The sequence below is a fragment of the Phodopus roborovskii genome, unplaced genomic scaffold (assembly GCF_943737965.1).
Source record: "Phodopus roborovskii unplaced genomic scaffold, PHOROB, whole genome shotgun sequence".
NCBI classification, from domain to species: Eukaryota; Metazoa; Chordata; class Mammalia; order Rodentia; family Cricetidae; genus Phodopus; species Phodopus roborovskii.
The window spans coordinates 33,649,343-33,669,109 of NW_026125052.1; the positions used below are offsets into that span (position 1 = coordinate 33,649,343).

The following is a 19,767-nucleotide window of genomic DNA, read 5'->3' on the forward strand; positions in this document are numbered from 1 at the left end:
TTTTCATTCATAGTTTTAAAAACATCAAAATTCGGTTTGTAACTATAGGCAGATGGCCACTCTATGCAGTACCTGTCCACAACCACCAGGTGACAGTATGAGCACACAGCCAGGCAATGTCCTTAGGGTCTCCCAGCAGGGACCAAGCTGCCTGCACTAATGTCTAGACAGAGGCCTTTAAAGAAATGAGTACACTGGATGTGGTTGGGCAGGCCTGTCAACCTCTTGTTGTTGATAAAGGAAATTCACACCACAGGATAAGAACAAAAGGAGAGGCTGCCAAAGTCGCCCTTTGTATGCCACAAATGCATGGGATCCGCGTTCCATCAATAACAGTAGGTCACAGAACTGGAGAAAACCAGCTTTGAGGGCTGGGGCTCTAGCTCAGTTGGGAGCCTCATAGGCCCTGGTCAGGGCTCCATCTCAACTAGGCACAGCATCACCCTAGCACTTTGGAGGTGGACTCAGGGACATTTTAAATTCAAGGCCATCCTCAGCTACACAAGGGTCTGGGGCCAGCCTGGGCTACATGAGATCCTATCTCAAAAAACAAAACAAGCTGTCAGTGGTGGCGCATGCTTTTAGTCCTAGCACTTGGGGGGCAGAGGCAGGCAGATCTCTGTGATTTCAAGGCCAGCCTGATCTACAGAGCAACCCTGTCTAGAAAAACAAACAAATGGAAAAAGAAAGAAAGAAAGAAGACAGACAGGTGCTGCTGGCTTCCCCGATGGTTAGCGAGCGCGTCAAGCTTCAGACAACACGTGACCACGTGTACACAGTCCTCTGTTCTGCTTCCCCAAACTCAAATGTCAATTTGGCCATACGTCTGACTAACCCAGGACGGCTTTCCTCATTGTCCTCTCCCGAGGGAGGTGACCCTACCATGTCCCTCTTCTGACTGGTCACTATGCAGCACACACACCTCTGGGTTTCTGTTGTTTGTCTCTGCGTAACAGCCCTGACCGTCCTAGAAGTCACCTGTAGAGTGTCCTCAAACCCAAAGATCCAACTGCCCCTGCCCCCCAAGGCCTGGGACTGGAGGTATGTGTCACCTCCACCCAGCAAGCAGCACCTTCTTAACGGGCAAGGAGCTCACTGGTTCTTGGGGAGCAGCCTGGGCTCCCCTGTGCTACCAAGTGGCTCAGGCTGATGGAATAAAGCAGCCTTCATCACAAGATAGCCCATAAGCAGGGGGTGACACAGACACTCCCCTGCCCAGAGCACAGTCTACCCTGAGCAGTGAGGGCAGCCTGCTGCTCCCTGCTGCAGTCCTGGGGAAGTCCCACGAGGCAGCACAGCACAGGGTGAGTGACCCGCAGCTACGCTGAAGCTCATCTGGGAGGCCTCGGAAGAACGCCATGCCTGTCTGTATTCTAGAACAGAGACTGGACTGACAGGCAGGGGCTGTGGAGACTTTCTAGCCTGTGCTACCGGCAGCCGAGCCCCACCAGCAGTGGGCATGATCTCCATCAGGGTTGGAGACTGACAATGCCTTCAACCACAACAAAACGAACTCTCAAAGCTATCAGCTGAGGACGCCTGTGCAATCTGCTTCCAAGTCCAAGGTAGAAACAGTGCGGTGGTGACAGTCTCACCCACACCACAGGCCAAGTGACAACTCAGGAGCAAAGGCCTGGTGTGGCTCCAAGGAAACACCCAGTGCTCAATGGGGAGGCAACACCCTGGCCACAGACCCTCACATTCTGTAGGCTATCCCCTGTAGTCACCTGGCCTGCTGATGGCACTAGGAACTGGACCCAGCAAAGCCCATGTATGGGCTGCTGACACCTCACATACAGGAATGGACCAGCGAGGTGACAAGGCCCAGGTTCACCGGGCGGTGGTTCTCCCCTAGGGGTCAGACAGGAGCACCGAGGGTCCAGTCCTCTCGGAGACAACCTCTACCTGTGCACCTGACTACGGGGCCTGAGCCGCTGCCACCTCAAGACACTTGGAGCTGGGCAGCAGCTCTGCTGGCCGCTGGCTTCATTTGCCCTCCCTGGAAGTCTCCTTGTCCATAGAGATGGGAATGTTCACCCCAGGTGCTGAAACGTTGGCCTCTGGGTGAGCCCCCGTGGTGCAAGGGCAGCCCCCTTCCTCCCCCCCAGGGACTTCAAGGAAAGAAGAGAAACGGCCGAACACGTCTGAAAGTCACGCTGTTCCGCAGGCTTCAGCGAGGAAGGTCTGACTTCTGGCCTTAGCTGGACGGCCTGCCCCACAGCTGGCCTTCCCAATGTGGCTCTCACCATAAGGCTGGGCTGCTCGCCCGGACAGCACCGAGGAACCTTGGTGGCATCAGCAAGGAAGTGTCCTGTCTTCATTCTGGGTTCTTCCTCAGACAGGTGTGTGTGGTGAGTGACCACAGACCCAGTGCCCTCAGACCTGAGGCAGACCAGCAGCTACTCTAGGAGCGCCTCTAAGCCAGCAGGGCCCATGAACACCTCCTCCCCAGGGGAAGCCAGTGAAATGGGCCCACTGCTATCTCCTGGAACACCAGCAGAAAAACCGAACAAGATCAGAGTAGGAACAAGGGGCACAAGGGAGAGGGGACAGGACCCCCGCCAAGGAGAGGCGCACGGCAGCAGGGTCTCTCCTGACCACCACTACCAAAGGGGGCAGGCCCTGTCACCACCACAAGAAGAGAAGGAGCCAGAGCACCGCAAAATCCAAATCCGTCCCCAGGACCATCTAGGGACCCATCGGGCACAGAGGAGAATGGCCCAATTAGACTTTTTAAAAGGGTAACTGTCTTCTTGAGCTTTCACGGGGACTCAGACAGGCCCAGAAGGCCAAGCATGGGGGCCCAGGCTGCACCTGATGGTCACATGTGCCACGCTTGAGGGTAGACAGTCACGGCGCATGCCGGGCTCTCACCAGAGCAAGCAGATTCTGTGACCCCACAACATCAAAGAGACCAATAAGCAGGCTCTCAGACCCTTTCGGTGCAGCTGAGAAGCAGAGAAGGTCCTGAGTCCCAGCTTTGCCCAGATGAGGCAAGCCCTCAATTAAGCGAGAGGCTGGGTGGCTGGAAAACAGAACTAGCTAAAAACAGACGGCATGTGGTTCTGAGAGGAGCCACGTGTGTTGTTATAGCCTTGCAGAGAAATGGAAACCAGATGTGGCCTCGGAGACCACAGGTGAGCAGGCGGCCCGTACATACTGTAGGGTTGGGACACAGCTGCTGGCTATGACTAGAGGCTGCACAGCGCTCACAGGGCCTGTGTATGAACTTAAGTGAAAACCTCCATACTGGCCCGGAGACAGAACTGTGCCGGGTTCTGCTGGGCTGACCTCAGGGTACACAGGGCCATGACGTGCTTGCGACCCACAGCAAGAACCCACACTCAGCTCGGCTCACCAGGACACCACCCTCGCCACCACACACCTCTTCTCTTCCGTTCCCATGCCAACACCCGTCCCCTGCCTGGTGGCATGGGCAGCTGCATCAGGCTGGCTGTCCCGGACGGAACTGTCCATTAGCTTCGGAGGGCACAGATGTGCACCTCCTCCCTCAAGCGGACTTCTTCCCACTCCAAGTTGCCACACAACACACCCTGCGGCTTCTCGACACCCCATCCCCATCCCCATCCTCTGAGAGCCCCAGCTGCCCCCAGCATCCCCTAGTGACCTCGTCTGCTACTTTGCCTCTTGATTCCTGGGCTCTTCTCTGCCTCTGTCAATCAAGAAGGTAGACTAGCACACCCACAGCTACTTCCAAGCCCTGGGCTGAATGAAGAGGATGCCCCAGAAAAGCACCTTGGGGCAGCTACCAAGGGACAGGCGACAACATGTAGGCCATCATCTCCACATCAGCCTGAAATTGCCATGTTTCCCAAGAGCCAGAGCTAGACAAATGTTTCATAACTCTGGACCCAATCTCACTGACTTTTAGTCTAACTATGACACCCCACCACTGAAAGAGACAGAAGGCCAGAATTAATGTGATGCAAGGCAGTATCCAGCACATGCCCACACCTGCTGCCACTCACAGCTACTAGGCAGGCACAGGCCCTCAGTCCGATGGCCAACACTGGCCCCGTGTTCCCCTTACCAGCCATACCCAGAAAGGCCTGGGGGTACATCAACCACCCCAAACAGACATACACACAGAGTGACACCCTGAAAACACACATCCCATAGCTGCCCCCTCCCATCCCTGCTGCGGCATGGCCACAGACGGATCTGGGGTGATGGGGTACCACCAAGACCCTCGCTGAGGCAGCCTGCCCTGTGTGGTGAATTTGTAATTACACCAAGCGAGAAAAACATGCAAAAGCAAACAAAGCTGAGCTACACTAGTTGGCTTTGTCAAGGGGAGCACTGGCTCCAATTTACATCCTCAGAGCAAAACAAAAAGCAGATGTGGGCAATACCCATAAAGTTACATACCTTTTAGTGTCCACAATGGCCAGGTATGGAGATCTGAGCCCATGCTGACACTGGGCCATCCCCCACCTGGCACACTGACAGCCTCCATGTAGAGAGCAAACCTTCACGGCAAGGAGTTGGTGGGGCCCAAGGCTAGAACCTCCACTAACTCATAGGACAGAGGCTATCAAGAGAGAAGCAAAATCCTTGAAGCAAAATAAGGGGTCTCTTGGAAAGCACCACCATGACCCTGAGTTGATGCTGTGGACACTCATACCAAGAACGCTCAGGGGGTTTGCATATACCTGACAGCCGGGCCGCCTCCACTTTAATCCCGCCCTCGGTATCTCGACGACCACTTCGAGCTTCTTGTGCCAAGTCCAGAGGGGCGTCTTCGCTCACAGACAGGGTCGTGAGTGTGCTGACCACCAGGACTCCCAGGCCGACCCAGAGCACCACCTGGACCAAAGACCCCAAGACAGGAGGCATGGTGACTGTCCCTGTACCCAAGACAGGAGGCGTGGTGACTTCCAGCATCAGCCTCTCCAGAGTGTTTGTTAGAGGTGCACCACAAGGTCACGCTGGGGTCAAGTTTCTCGACTACTGTGGCAGAGAACCAAGCATCTCTGGGTAACTACGCAACTCGGAGTGGCCCCTTGTGCAGTCATTATTTAGGACCACAAAGGGAAGGTGTGCAGGGAATTTGGGTCAAACTGGCTGCACATCCTGCCATCATATTACCCATACAATGTCAGGTAACAGCTGGACACACCTGAGCTGGCAAGGTGAAACTCTGCTGGGCTAAACAAGAATATGTATGGTCACCTCATCTGAGGTGGGGGGAAACAGACAGGTCCCCAGAGCTGTATACATCTGACATGCTGCTGACTTCCCTGGGGCCTTTCCCCCGGACGGCTCTCCCACTGCTAAGTTCTGTGCTACAAGCCCTCTCCATGCCACCCAGACACCGCCTGAGCCACCTCTCCACTGTGTCTGGGATGACCCCAGTACAGGTAGGTACTGCTATGTCTGATTTGGCCTGGCCTCCTCAAGCTTCCTGAGAGGCAGTAGCTCCTGGTTCCACAGTTCTGTGAGAGGAAATATCTACGTGCCCTCTTGCCTGGCCAAAGGGCCTTTATTGGTTCCCTGCCTTGATGTCTAAGAGCCAAAACTCAAAAAGCGTTTCTGAATAGCTTTTGACTCATAAAGATGTATGTGTACATGTATGGTATGTGTGAGTGTCCACGCATGTGTGTGTGTGTGTGTGTGTGTGTGTGTGTGTGTGTGTGTGTGTGTGTGTGTATGTAGCACATGCATGCCTGGTACCTGCGGGAGACCAAAAAAAGGTGCCAGATAGCTCTGGACTGAACTTATAAGCAATTATGAGCCACCAGGGAATGTAACCTGGGTCCTCTCTAAGAGCAGCAAGTATTTTTAACCATTGAACCATCTCTCCAGTCCTGACCTTCTCTTCAAAAATATGTAAAATCAGCACCAAACAAGGGTGATGGTGGCACACACCTTTAGTCCCAGCACTCAAGAGGCAGAGGCAGGCAGATCTCTGTGAGTTTGAGGCCACCCTGGTCTACAGCATGAGTTCCAGGACAGCCAGGGCTACACAGAGAAACTCTGTTTCAAAAAAAAAAAAAAAAAAAAACAACCAACCAACCAACCAAACAAAAACAAAAAACATCAGCTCCAAAGAGCTGGGAGACGTCCCCAGGTCCATCCAGTACAATCACAGAAGACCGAGTTCCATGGGAACAGCCCATGTGTGGCCAGACACCTCAGAAGGCTGGAGCCTGGTGTGCATCACGAAAGTGTGGGGTCCTTTAGGAAGCCCTGATCCTTCTGGCAGGAACTGTGGCTAGCCAGTGTGCCAGAGTATGCATAGGGATGCTATCATGCCTGTACCCTTTATGTCAGTACATATGTCCCACATCACTCCGGTCCAGGGCCCCTGGCCCCCATCACACCCTAAGCCCTTCCTTAAGCTCTGCAGAAGCCCAACTTCCTCAAATTCAGCATCTAAGACCTTCTCATGAGGAAGGAAAGAGTCGGGGAACAATGCTTATGAGAGCAGGGGCATCTGTTCCCCAAGGAGGAAGTGGCGAGAGCCAGCAACATGGCTGGCAGACGACGGCTCAGAACCGAGACTGTCACAGCGGGTGAACTTTGGAAATTCATTAGGGCCTTGATGACCCCTGCTGTGCCCTCATGGCCCATTTTGAACCAACCCTCTGTTTTTAAGGCTCCTGTCCCCTAGTCATGGTAGGGAACAGAAACCAGGCTCTGGATACAAAGGCCTGAGGATCCACATGGAGGTTTAAATCACCCACTGGGGGACCTAGAGAGGCTTCACCCTGCGGTCCGCAGACCCAGCAAGCCCTTCTCAGTGTGGGCAGACACTAACTCTTGCAGTAACAGAGCCGGCCTTCCAGGCTGTCATCTAACCCAGTTCAATGCATCTGTGCTTCTCCAGCTGACAGCAGAAGCCACAGGACAAAGCACTTCTCCCTAAATGCACTTCCCACCCCCCAGGGGAGAAGGCCTCGAAGACCCTAGTGAGTGGGATGGAAGACAAAGGCTGCTCTGCCATTGTGGAATCAGACTTCCTGTTGAAAACAGCCCGGGGGACTACACAGGCCCTGGTGTTCTGCCCCCTATGAACCCAGTGAGGTAGGCTCTCCTAAATGCTCTGAACCAAAGATAAAGACATTTGTTGGTCATTTTATGTCAGTTATATTCAACGGGGATTATCATTCACCAATCCCATGGAGACCTCAAGGAAGGCAGTGTTTCATCCGGGACTTTGATTTATTTTAACCTTCAGGAAAAAAAAAAAAAAAATCATCCACAAGATAAGAAATGTTAACTCTGCTGATTCGGGCAGACAAGCTCCCTGAAAAACTCCCATTAAAGGCCGGGTGTGGTGTCTCATGCCTTTAGTCCTGGCATTTGGGAAGGTGGAGGCAGGTGGATCTCTGTGGGTTCAAGGCCAGCCTGGTCTACAGAATGAGTTCCAGAGTTCCAAGACAGGTTCCAAGCTACACAGAGTAACCCTGTCTCTAAAGACTGAGAAGAAAGAGAGAGGAGAAAGAGAGAGGGGAGAGAGAGAGAGAGAGAGACCCCAATTACGATCTGCCTTGGAAAAGGAGTTCACATTACGAAGTTTTCAAGACAGAGTGGAGCCGACAAGAGGCCCCCAACCCCGACTTGCCCTCCACTTCCTGAGTGCAGCTGGGGAAGCCAGCTCAGACCAGACAGACACACTGACAAAGGCAGTAAGTAGCAAGTTCCACAATTACACAGGGACTGTCCAGTGAGGGCAGCTGTGTAGTGTATTCCAGCCACATCTGTTGGGCCCAAACAGACTCAGCTCACTTGGTGCTTGAAGGACCTCCCACCTCAAGGTATCCACAATTCCCTTTCTGAAGAAAGATGCTGGCTCCTGTACCCCGGAGCACACGCCAACAGGATGCACAATCAAACCGTCTCTTGAGATTGGGGAGCCAGGCTCCGCATGTCTGCTGGACACCACACACGCACACCCAGCTGATGGTCTCTGGCCTGTCCATGCTGAGCTTGTACTCGTCCTGACAGATGAAACTGTAAGCTGTTGGCTCTCTGGGCACCGGCCTGTCTGTGCCACTGCTGGCCAGCTCCGCCTCAGCCACTGTCATGCACACACCCTGTCCTCTGAAGCAGCAGCAAGACCCCAGGGGAGAGCTCCAGAAGGAGTCGAAGGAACAACAAGCAAGGCTAAAGACATGAGACTGTCTTCTCTCCTGTGGTGACAGCCTTAGCATGAGTGCACCTATCAGCAAACTCCTACCAGAGCCACAGCCAGAGCAGAACATACCCAAGACAGCACTCAGTGCTGCTGACCACAGGCACGAGGCTTCTGACAGTGAATGCAACCAAGCATGAACTAACTTCCTGGGGTAGTGTGGGGCCAGAGATCCCGGGTTCTCCCGGAATTGCCCGAGGTTGAGGGTCAGTGTCCCCTGACTGCCAACCATGTGCCATGCAGTGGTAATAGCTCCTTTGGAGTCCGAGCAAGGAATCCCAGCCCTGCCTTCTAACAGTCAGCTTCGAGGAAGGCTAGAAAGTTAGGGAGGGGCACCCATCCCAGAGCTGCCTCAGGCCCAGGAGAAGCCCAGCGTGGCCTCTGGGTCAGCCTAGCCCCCAGCACTGTGCCGCAGCTCCCTGCACCGGAAGAGCTGCTTTTGAAGCGGGGATCTTGGTCGATAAGCAGGATCCGGTGTGGCAGACATCTGATTTCAGAGCACCCTGCTGACGACAATCCTGGCACGGATCCATCTTAATGTTGTCCAGAGCCAGCCAGGAGGAGAAACACAAACCCACCCCCTACAGTTCAGCTCAGGCTTGGGAAATTCAGGGGTCTGACCAAGGCCACAGTCCACAAACATCCTATAGCCCCTCCCCCAGCTGCCCAAGGCTGCAGCCCCAGGTCTGGACAGACAGAGAATGCACCTTTCTGTACTGGATAAAAATTTCAGAGACTGAACACACACCCGAGGCCAGGCTGCAGCTACCCTGCCTGTCACGCACCTCACCAGGGCGGACAGTATGGGTGCGTGGGCCAGCCTCAGGCAGCCTCCAGGACAGAAGCTGACCTGCTGCCGGCTCACTGCACAAGTGCACCACGCACACCTGCCCAAGGTCGGCTGCTTCCAGGAGCAGCAGGCAGTCCGCATGCTGCTCCCCTGTGGCTCCAGCACCCCCTGCTGGTTTCACAGTGGAAGAGGACAAGGCCACCCAGCCACATTCAGGACTAGGAACAAAAATCAGCTCCTGGGTGAGGACGGGTTTCTTTGTTGTTGTCCACTGGGGCCACTGTCATGCTTTCTAATTAGTCTTACTTCAGCCACCTTCACACCAGCTGCTCAGCAGGGACAGACTCCTCTGGCTCCTCGTGAGGTCCCTGAGCACAGAGCAAATCTTGCACCAGTCAAATGCTCAGCTGAGTTGAGGGGCTGCCTCAGCTAGTCCTTTCTGCAGGAGCAGCTGGAGTCCCCGGGACAGGGTCCAGCTCCCAGAAGGGTCTCAGACCCATCCACACCCCCAGAGTGTGTCCTTCCCAGTGTGGAAGCCATGACACACCCTGCTCAGCAGACGACGGCCTATCTGAAGAGCACAAGGCTGTGTGGTGGGTTCAGGCCAGAGCTCAGCATCTTCCTACCGCAGTCAGAAAGGTCAGATGTTCGCCATCCTGTCCTAAGAAACAAGTCAAACAGGCACAGATCAAGCCTTGGCATGATGCAGTGTGCTTACAACTGTAGCGCACCGCGCTGTGACCATGCTTGCCCATTCCTGTACATGAACTCAAGGCTAGCCAACAAAGGCAGTCCCTGCTGAGTGAGGACAGCACTCAACTGCACACGCCCACCACATGCGCCATGACATACACAGACAAAGGAAACGGAAATGCAGTGATGGGAAAGAAGGAAGTGAACCCAGAGATCCAGGGAGGGGTCAATGAAGTGAACAGGAAAAAGTTACTACAGGAAATCCACAACTTCCCCGCTCACAAGCAGCTACAGTCAGCATGCTAACAAAACGGATCCCCCACAGAAGCCAAGTCCAGAAGACAAGAGGGCCAGAACTTAAGAGACCTGAGAGGACAGCTGAGTCATCACAGCCACCACGGCCACCTGCTGAACAGGAAGCCATCCTGTGCACTACAGAAGACGACACATTCTCAAGCTCACGTGCAGCACTAACAAATTCCAATGGGAGCAAAACCAAAACCGAGGTTGAGGTTTCTTAGATTCTTTGATTCAAATATGCATTCATAAAATAAATCAAACAGCACCCAGCACATTATTATTGAGAGCAATGAGGAAGGAGGGGAATTTAGTGCTAAGGAGCCACGGGGGCGACGGCCTTTAATCCCAGCACTCAGGAGGCAGAGGCAGGCGGATCTCTGTGAGTTCAAAGCTAGCCTGGTCTACAGAGTGAGAGCCAGACCAGCCAGGTTTACACAATAAGACCCTATCTCAAAAGAGGGTTAGACAATGAATGACAGATCAAAGTGCACAAAGTAGGACTAGGAACAAGGCTCAGTTAGGAGAGTCTAGCATGTGTGAAGCCTCAAGATCAACGTCGAGCACTGTATGAACCAGGCATGATGGCGCACACCGGGGAGACAGAGGCGCTCAAGTTCAGGGTTATCTTTGGTTACACATAAAGTTTGAAGCCGGCCTGGAGTATAAGACCCTGTCTCAGAAACCAGAGTATAAAAAGCAAACAAAGACGCAGCAAGCGCTAAGATGCCATGGTGATAAGAGCAGCAAGGAAGGAAGAGACCAACCAGAAAACCAATACAAGTGCCAACTAGGGCTGGAGAGACGCTCAGCTACTAAGCACTGGCAGCTCCTCCAGACCACAGGGTTCAACGTCCAGCGCCCACGTGGCGGCTCAAAACTGGAACTCAGTTCCAGGAGATCTGGCACCAGCACACAGACATGCATGCAGGCAAAACAATGCACACAAAAATAAATAAATCTTTTTTTTTTTGAAGTCTCAACTAAACCCATACACCAAGAATATATTATATGACATAAGTATCTTTCTGTGAGCCGCCATGTGGGTGCTGGGAATCAGGGAACCAGACTCAGGTCCTCTGGCAGAGAAGTAAACACATTTTCTTTCTTTCTCTTTGAGACAGGGTTTCTCTGTGTGTAGACCTGGCTGTCCTGGAACTTGCTCTGTAGACGAGGCTGGCCTCAAACTCATAAAGATATGCCTGCCTCTGTGTCCCAAGTGCCAGGGTTAAAGGTCTGCACCACCACACCCAGCTAGAAGCTAATATTCTTAAACACTGAACTAACTTCCCTGCCCTGGAAAAGTCTTTTAACTTTTAGATTTCTAAATTTTATGTATGAGGGCTTTGCCTTCACTTATGTGCACCATGCCATCCCTTGTGCCCCTGAGGTCAGAAGGTCACAGATGTTGTGAACCACCATGCAAGAGCTGGGTCCTCTGCAAGAGCCACAAATCCTCCCCACTGCTGGCCAGCTCTCTTGCCCCAAGATCTAACTAGGATTCCCTCCCACCCCATTCTCCCCAAAACACATGATGGGGTTAAAAACTAGGACTTGACAAACTAGGAAAGCCATCTGCAGTCTGACTAGTAATGGGTCAATCTTAACCTCATTACCAAACTGCTCCATTGAGCTAAGGCAGAAAAGCTGGTGTCACACTGGTTTCCCATTTAACTTTAGAGCTAGATGGGAACCCTGAGGTCAGCCAGGGAAGACATGGGCCCACAACCCCAAAGAACAGGCTAAGCACTCAGGGACAGGACACTCCGTCAGAAGAAGCAGACACCACAGTCCACAGTCTAGACTGCAGAATGACTCACCAGGTTGGCCAATAAGAACGGGGAGCATGGGCTCCAGCAACCACAGCCTAAAGAAGGGAACAGAGCCCCACAGACGTGTGCTGCCTTCGGGTACACCATTCTTCTGAGGTACAAGCCGGCAGAGGGCACAGCACACACTAAGTGAGAGTCAGCTACATGAGGGCTAACATCTATCCGAGGTCCTAGGAAGGAGGACACACTGAACCCATGTTTACCCCAGACAGCTACCGCCTCCGCCCATGCTGTCCTTGGACACACCAAGGGTCACACACTCAGAATCCCCGTAGTTTCTGAACCACAATGACTGAAGAATACCCAGCATGCCAGCAGACAGGACTAAAGTACAGAAAACTAAGGACTAAAAATAGACCATCAATCACAACTGAGGGCCACCACTCCTAGACTTACAATGGATTGTACCCTGATAAACCCAACCTAAAACTACCTAACGCTGGAAATAGCAGCCAATGCGGTTGGGTGATAAAATGCCCTGACAACAGTGTGAAGGAGAGGGTTTATTTTGACTCACAGTTCCCAAGTACAGTCCAGCATAACAGAAAGGCCTGGCAAGAGCTTGAGGCAGCTGCTCAACTGTGGCCTGGGGCAGGGTGCAGACTGAGATCTACGTTCTTGCTCAGCCCACGTTCTCCCCTCTATATAGTCCAGTGCCCAAGCCAGGGATGGCCCTGGTCCACTCCTGGAATGCTTACTCCCACTTGCCTGGGAGTGAAGATAACCCTTCACAGGCACGCACAGAGGCTCACCGACTTCTCAAATAGTGGGCTAGAAAGGAGTTGTAACTTGCCATTGTTGCCCAATTCTATTGTAGGATATTTGCTCACACTGTGTGAGGGTTTAAAGGAAGGAAAATGGGAATGAGGGATGAAAAGAAAGAAAAGGGAGGTAGAGGAATGATAGGTTAAAAGGGCAGACTATTCAACCTAACAGGAAGCAACTACCAGTCTCAAATATTTTACACTGGTATGAATTTTTGTATACTGATACAAATTTAAGGTTATTTTTGTTATAACATTATATATATATACATACGTTTCTACTCTTGTTTAAGGAATTATACCTATGTAGCTCATTTAAAAATGTAAAGTTCTAGTCCTTGAAAGCTACTATCATAAACTGTTAAGTATAATTAAGAAATGAAGGTTAGCAGTTAATCATCTATAATAATCAGTCATGTTAGGTATGTTTTCAAGGTTACGCAGATATGTTTTAGATAAGTGGTCTTCAAACACTAAAGAGATCTACAGAATGTGGCATTTCAAATGTTGTAATAAAATAAGACTTTTCATGACAGTGAGATACATTTGCGCCACGCAGCACCAATCTACTTCAGAGGAGATGATGACTTCAGAGAACTTCCATATGGAGTTTGCTTTCAATGTGGTAAAGCTAGTCACTGGGTAAGAAACTGCCCTGGCCTCCACTGCTGACAGTAGGCTGTCCAAATTGGACATGCAGGACACAAAGAAAGTTGACTGCTGAACTTTACTAACACAAGGGGTGGGGGGTTGGGGTTGGGGTTAGGGTTAAGCAGTCTTCTCCAAACAGCAAGGTCCAGGTCCAGTAAGAGAAAGGGTCAAGAATGATAAAGGAGAAGATGCCGGAAGTCAACCTTTGGCCTGCATACACACAATCGAACACAGTACACACACTCACAAGCACACATACACACACATGCATGTATGCATGCACGCACGCACACATACACCCCACCTCCCACATTGATAAATAATGACCTGGTGTGGTTGGAGCAGCCTTTAATCCCAGCAATCAGGGAGGCTGAGGCAGCCTGGTCTACATAGTGAGTTCCAGGATAGCCAAGGTTACATGGTGGAACCGTGCCTCATAAAGAAACGGGGGGGGGGGGGGGGGAGAAGGAGAGGGAGGGAAGGAGGGAGGGAGGGAGGGAAGGAGGGACGGAGGGGAAGCTAGCTGGGCATGGTGGTAAATGCCTTTAATTCCAGTACTTGTCAGGTAGACCTCTGAGTTCAAGGCCAGCCTGATCTACAGAGTAGATTCACCCAAAGGCAAAGGGCCAAAACTCTCTAATGTGCATTCAATGAGTTACTAACTGCCCCCCCCAAATGTCTACAAAGTGTTATGGTTTGGATTTGAAGTATTCCCCAAAAGTTCTCCGATTGGTGGAGCCAATCACCGAAGGAGAACAGGCTCACAAAGGGTTCGTCTTGTCTTTAGCAGGGATGACATGGCCCACTGACAGGCACTGCGGCATTAGAGGGACGGTAGAAACACTGGGAGGTGGGGCCCCTCTGTCTCGCTTGCTCTCTCTGCTTCTTGGATGCCCTAAGGTGAGCAGCCTCTGGCACACACTGCCATCACGGTGACAAGGTCACTCATACCTGAAGATGAGGCTGTGAGGCCTGGTGAAAAGTCTAAGAGGGTGTGGACAAGAGGGACGCCGCAGGAGTCAGAAAGCACTGAGGGGCGAGAGAGGCAGCTCAGCAGCTATGGGCAGACACTGTCTCTCAGAGCCTGAGTTCAATCCCCAGCACCCACATCAGATAGCTCCCAGCAGCCTGGAACTCCATGCCTCTGGCCTGTGCTGACACTTGTACTCAAACACACACAAACCCTCCTGCATGCACATAATTTAAAATAAAGTACATCTTTAAAAGTAGAAAGAAAACACTGTGAGTTGAAGGATGGTGTCCCCTCTTTGATGTAGTCTTGCTGAAACCCCAATGCAAATGCCAGCAATTATTCTGGAAGGATCCAAAAGGCCATTCTAGGAGTTGGCCAAGCACAAAGGACCACTGACAGGAAGGAGCATCTTGAAGTGCACAGAGTGGCATGCATCCCACGTCCAGGCAGAGGGAGAACACAAAGGCAGGCAGAACTGGTACAGAGGGACCGGGGACCAGCACACCAGTGAACAGAGCGTCCCTGAGAGGACACAGCAGGGGACAGTGTGGATCAACTGGGCAGCCACATGAGTCCTGCCTCACTTAAGCTGATCCCAAGTGGGGTGAAGATAAAAGCCACCAGAATAGATCTTTAGAACCGCGGTAGACAGACATTTCTACTTTTCTTAAATAGAACCTGAAAAGCACCAAAGGGGAAAAGTCAATAAACTGGACCAGAGTAAAATTCAGAACTTCTGTCACCAAAGCCAGCTGAAGAAACTCAGCACCCGGGCTACAGAATGACGCGGTGCCGTCGAAGTGGCTCAGGAGGAAGGCTGCAGGCATAGCTCAGAGGTTAAAAGCACTGGCTGTTCCTCCAATGTACCTGGGTTCAGTTCCCAGCATCCGCATGACAGCTCACAAGTGTAACTCTAGGATCTGACACCCTCACACAGACATACACGGAGGCAAAACACCAGCGCATAGAAAATAATAATAAATAAATTATAAAAAAATAAAGATAGCTCAGTAGGTTAGCAACACACAGGTTCAGTTCCTGGCCCCACATGGAGGCTCACAATTGTCTGCATCTCCAGTCCCAGGGGATCTGACATCTTTTGGCCTCTGTGGACACTAGGTACACCCATACATATACATTAATTAATTGATAATAAATTTTAAAAACTTAATTAAAGGGGGCCAGTGAGATGGCTCACCTTGACAATTTGAGTTCAATTCTGAAATTCAGATGATGGAAGGAGAGAAACAACTCCTACAAATCCTACAGCCTGCACATGAGAGCACATGTACACTCATGTAGACAAAGTATATAAACATAATTAAGGGGAAAAGATGTTCTTAAGAAACAACAACAAACCCAAGTGTGAAGGATATATTCACTAGAAATGTAGAGAGTAAGGGTAAGGTGTTCGGTTAAGACCTCCAGGTGCCTCTAAGCCTCCAACTGGAGTGAGTATGTATGTATAGTCTGTATGCATATATGTCAGTATGTCTGTATTAAAGACAGGATCTCACCATGTAGACGAGGCTGGACTCAAACTCACAAAGACCTGTTTGCCTCTACCTTCCAAGTGCTACGATTAAAGGTGTGTGCCACTATGCCTAGCTTCACCAACCTTTAGATTTATTTTGTGTGTATATATGTCCACCTGAGTGTATGCATGCGAACCACATGCATGTAGGTGCTCAAACAGAGGCCAGAATGTTACATGTTAGGAGGGAGAGCTCTTAGCACCTGAGCCATCTCTCTAGCCCTGACAGCTCCAACTTTTTTTGTCCTTTTTCCCTTTTTTTTTTTTTTTTTTTTTTTTTTTTGGTTTTTTGAAACAGAGTTTCTCTGTGTAACTCTGGCTATTCTGCAACTTGCTCTGTAGACCAGACAGGCCTGGAACTCAGAGACTCACCATCCTTGCCTCCCAAGTGCTCAGATTAAAGGCATGTGCCACCGCCACCTCCTAGCAGCTGCAACCTTTAAAGGGGATGGTACGTGTGAAATCTGGGGACAAGAGGCAGCACCGCTGAACCCAAACGCCACTGTAGCGTCTATAAAAGCTGACTGTGACACCCAATACCCAGCACCTCCTAAAGGAGACAGTGGCAGAGCTGCTCACCATGGGCACCCGAAGGGACATTCGAGCATCAGTGTCTGACTAGATATGACTGCCGCGCCGCAGCGCAGTGGGTCGGTGTAATGGCTGGTCTTGGTTGTCAGCTTGAGTACATCTGGAATCAACTAAAAGCCAAGCTTCTCTGTAGTCCTGCGAGGGCTTTCCTTAATCAGACTTGAAGCAGAAGACCTAATCTGTGCCATACCTTCTGGTGGCGCACACAGGACACACTAAAAGCTTTGCCTTTGCCTGCTTGCCTTCACCCTGATGGCAAGGTCATCTGTCCTATGCGCTGGCGTTCCTTCACCCCTATCAGAACCTGCAGCTCTCCAGGAATCCTCCAGGACTCCAGCACCAGACCAGGACTGCTGGCCATTCAGTCTCATGGACTGAACACTGATGGGAGATGTCATTCTGTATATGTTTCTCATACTGGTTAATGAATAAAGCACTGTTGACCAATAGGAAAGGAAGATAGGAGGGACTAAGAGACAAGGAGGAAATAGGAAGTAGGAAGGAGGAGTCAAGATGGAGAATCTGGAGAGAATAGAACTGCCAGCTGCCTCTCGCTGGTAAGACCATGTGGAAATACATAGAAATGGGTTAATAATTAAGACAGAGCTAGCCGATAAGAAACTAGTACCTGGCCAACAGAATTTTATCAAATACAGAGTCTCTGTGCATTATTTGGGGCTGGCGTGGTGGTGGGACAAGACCAGCGGCGGCAGGCGGAAAAACCGTACTCCTTACAGAACACCTCCAGGTTCTTGGCCTTTCCACGGTGAAACAGTCACTGATGGACTACCCAGACACCAGCCTGTAAGCCATCCTAACAAGCTCCTTTTACTACAGATATTATCCTTCTTCAGAGAGCCCTCCCTGACACAGCTGGTTAATGTGGCGAACAAGGGACCTGCAAAGGCCTCATGCAGTGACGGTGGCCACTGCACAGGACAAGCCTGACACCCTGCTGCCTCAAGCTGGAGCCACCGAAAGAGACAATAATAACCTCTGAGATGCAGGGTTAGACGATGAGATGGCTCACAGGTGGCAGGATATTCAATTTGCCCTAAATGATGGTTTTCGGCTGGGGTCACGCCGCAAAAATATGTCAAGCTGTATGTAAGAACTATGTTTTTCTACATACATTCTGTATTTTTTTTTTTTCACTTTATGTGCATGCGGAGACCTAAGGCTGCTGCTATAACTTCTTCAATTGCTCTCTATTTACTGAGATAGGGTTTTTCACTGAGCCCGGATTCAACTGGTCCAGCTACCCAGCTTGCTCCAGGGACAGGGTCTCTGCCTCCCAAGAGCCGTGTTTACCAGCGCTCCCTCCTCCCCCCCCCCAGCTTTTATGTGGGTTCTGGGAATCGGAACTCCAGGGTTCATACTTGTTCAGGTGCTTTACCCACTAAGCCACTGTCCAAGACCACCGTTATCTCTTCTCTTTTTAATATATAATTTATTTTTATTTTATGTTCTTTGGTGTCTTTGTCTACATGTATGTCTATGTGTCAGTTCCCCTGGAATGGGGGTTACAAACAGGTGTGAGCTGCCAAGTGGGGCCCATTTAAACATCTACCAGCATGTCAGTAAGAGAACACTCAACAATGCCCTGAAAAGGAAGCTAGACACGGGCAGTTCACAGAAAAAGAACTAAGTGGCATCTGTGCCCATCAAACAGCATTTTCCTCACTCTGGGAGCCACAGTGCCCGCGAAAATGGTGACACGCGCCTTGGAGCTGTGACTGCGCCAGGCACAGTGTGAAAGGCTCTCCACCCTGACCAGAGATCTCTCTGGAATACCTTCTACAGACAGTCCCACGCACATGGAAACACCTGCGGGCTGTAACAGCAAAAGGCAGGAGATGGATGCATGGGGACTAGATTATGGCATTTACTATAGTGAACTTCTAGGAATCAGGTAAAATAGAAGGCGGTCCTGGACGCTCACACCCGCAGTTGAGGAGCAAGCAGCTATGGGTGTTAAGCAAAGACAGCAGGAAGCTGACTAAGACTGCACTCTGCTACCTCTCCCTGACTAGACTAACTGGCCAAGGATCAGGCGGAACATGGCCTAGGGGAGGGGCACACTCACCTGGGCTGAGGGGGCGTTCTTGTGGGCTTTCTTATAGATCAGAGCTGGGCAGATGAAGCAGATGAGGCTCCCCATCGTCGCCCCTGTGAGGCCAAGGATGGTTTCCACTACAAACGAACAGAGAGCAAGACGTGACTGGCATAAGATGAACAGGGTCACTGCACAGGCTGCCTTACTGCTGGTGAGCAGCCATCGCCGTGCCCAAGGGGCTCCGCCTCCCCCTCATACACTAGGATTTGTCAGAGAAGAACAGTCTAGGAAACTCTGACAGCTCACCCTAAAAAGGCCAAGCACAAGCTGGGCAGTGAAGCAGAGGCAGGCAGATCTCCAAGTCTGAGGCCAGTCTCAACAAAACCAGTAAGTCAGTAAGTAGACAGGTAGACAAACAAACAAAGAAATGGCCAAACACAGGGTTTCCTGTCAAGATGAGGTGCTGGCTCCACAAGCCCTAGTACACTCTATCGTCACTCGGCAGATAACCTCGTGCCTTGTCCTGAGATGTCTGTGAAAAAGGCTACAATGTGCTGACTGGTGCAAGCTATTCCTCCTGTGTTTAGTGACAGCAAGGTACAAGGAACAGGTATGACCTTGACTTCAGGCAGTTTTTAGGATGCCGGCAAGAATGGCACGAGACTTTGGAAATACACGTAGCTACATGCTAAGCACAGGCCAGGGACACCTCTGGGTCCCCCACGCAACAAGGATGAGGGAAAACTCAAGGCAGAAAAGCAGCAGCAGGGGTAGGGATCGCCCACCTTACCATTGGGGATCATGATTCCACCGACCATGGTTCCAAACACCACGGAGAGGGTGAGGACTTTAAACCGGAGAGGGGGCATGTAGCCTCCTGCAGCAAAGGTTCCATCTTTTTGCTATGTGAAAGAAAATAAAACAACAGCTTTGAAATGACTACTTCCCAGTGGCACAATGCCACACTGGGCTCTGCCAAGCAGGCCTATCTCTGCATGGGTCCAGGCAGGCGCTCACCTGGCAGGTGAATGTTCCAGCCTAATCAGATTTGGCTGAGTAGCTTTAATGGAAGCCCGCAGAACGCCAAGGAGCCATAAGCATTACTCCAGGTATGGGCTCTACATCTTACAACTCTGCTTTGAAACATTAGCATTGCACTCTTAATTTTCGTATTTGCTCTTAGTGCAAAGACAAAACAGAGTCTTAAAGATACGCAAACTGGACAGCAGAGTAAAGGCTCCAGAGGGACAGCCCTGGTGAGTGAGTCAGCTTCTCCTGGGTGTGCAGCTTCAGAAACCCTACATACACACACGCACACATACATGCACTCACGCACATGTGCACGCTTAGCCCTTATCATTCCCAACAGATCCGTGGTGGGCACCCAACAATTTCAAAGTCCAGGACGGAGGAAGGTGGAGACTTGAT

General features: G+C 51.2%; 1 protein-coding gene across 8 annotated transcripts in view; it reads right to left on the reverse strand.

Annotated features, from left to right (window-relative positions):
- Slc38a10 (solute carrier family 38 member 10) overlaps positions 1-19,767 on the reverse strand; it is a 49,033-nt gene that overhangs the window by 6,773 nt on the left and 22,493 nt on the right. For 7 of the 8 annotated variants that reach the window (XM_051181891.1, XM_051181883.1, XM_051181905.1 and 4 more), the window contains exons 9-11: positions 19,130-19,241; positions 18,370-18,476; positions 4,674-4,827 (exon numbers count right to left, since the gene is read on the reverse strand). In XM_051181891.1, coding sequence (XP_051037848.1) covers positions 4,674-4,827; positions 18,370-18,476; positions 19,130-19,241 — 373 coding nt within the window. The remainder of the gene's footprint in view (positions 1-4,673; positions 4,828-18,369; positions 18,477-19,129; positions 19,242-19,767) is intronic. The other variant, XM_051181906.1, reaches the window with a different exon arrangement.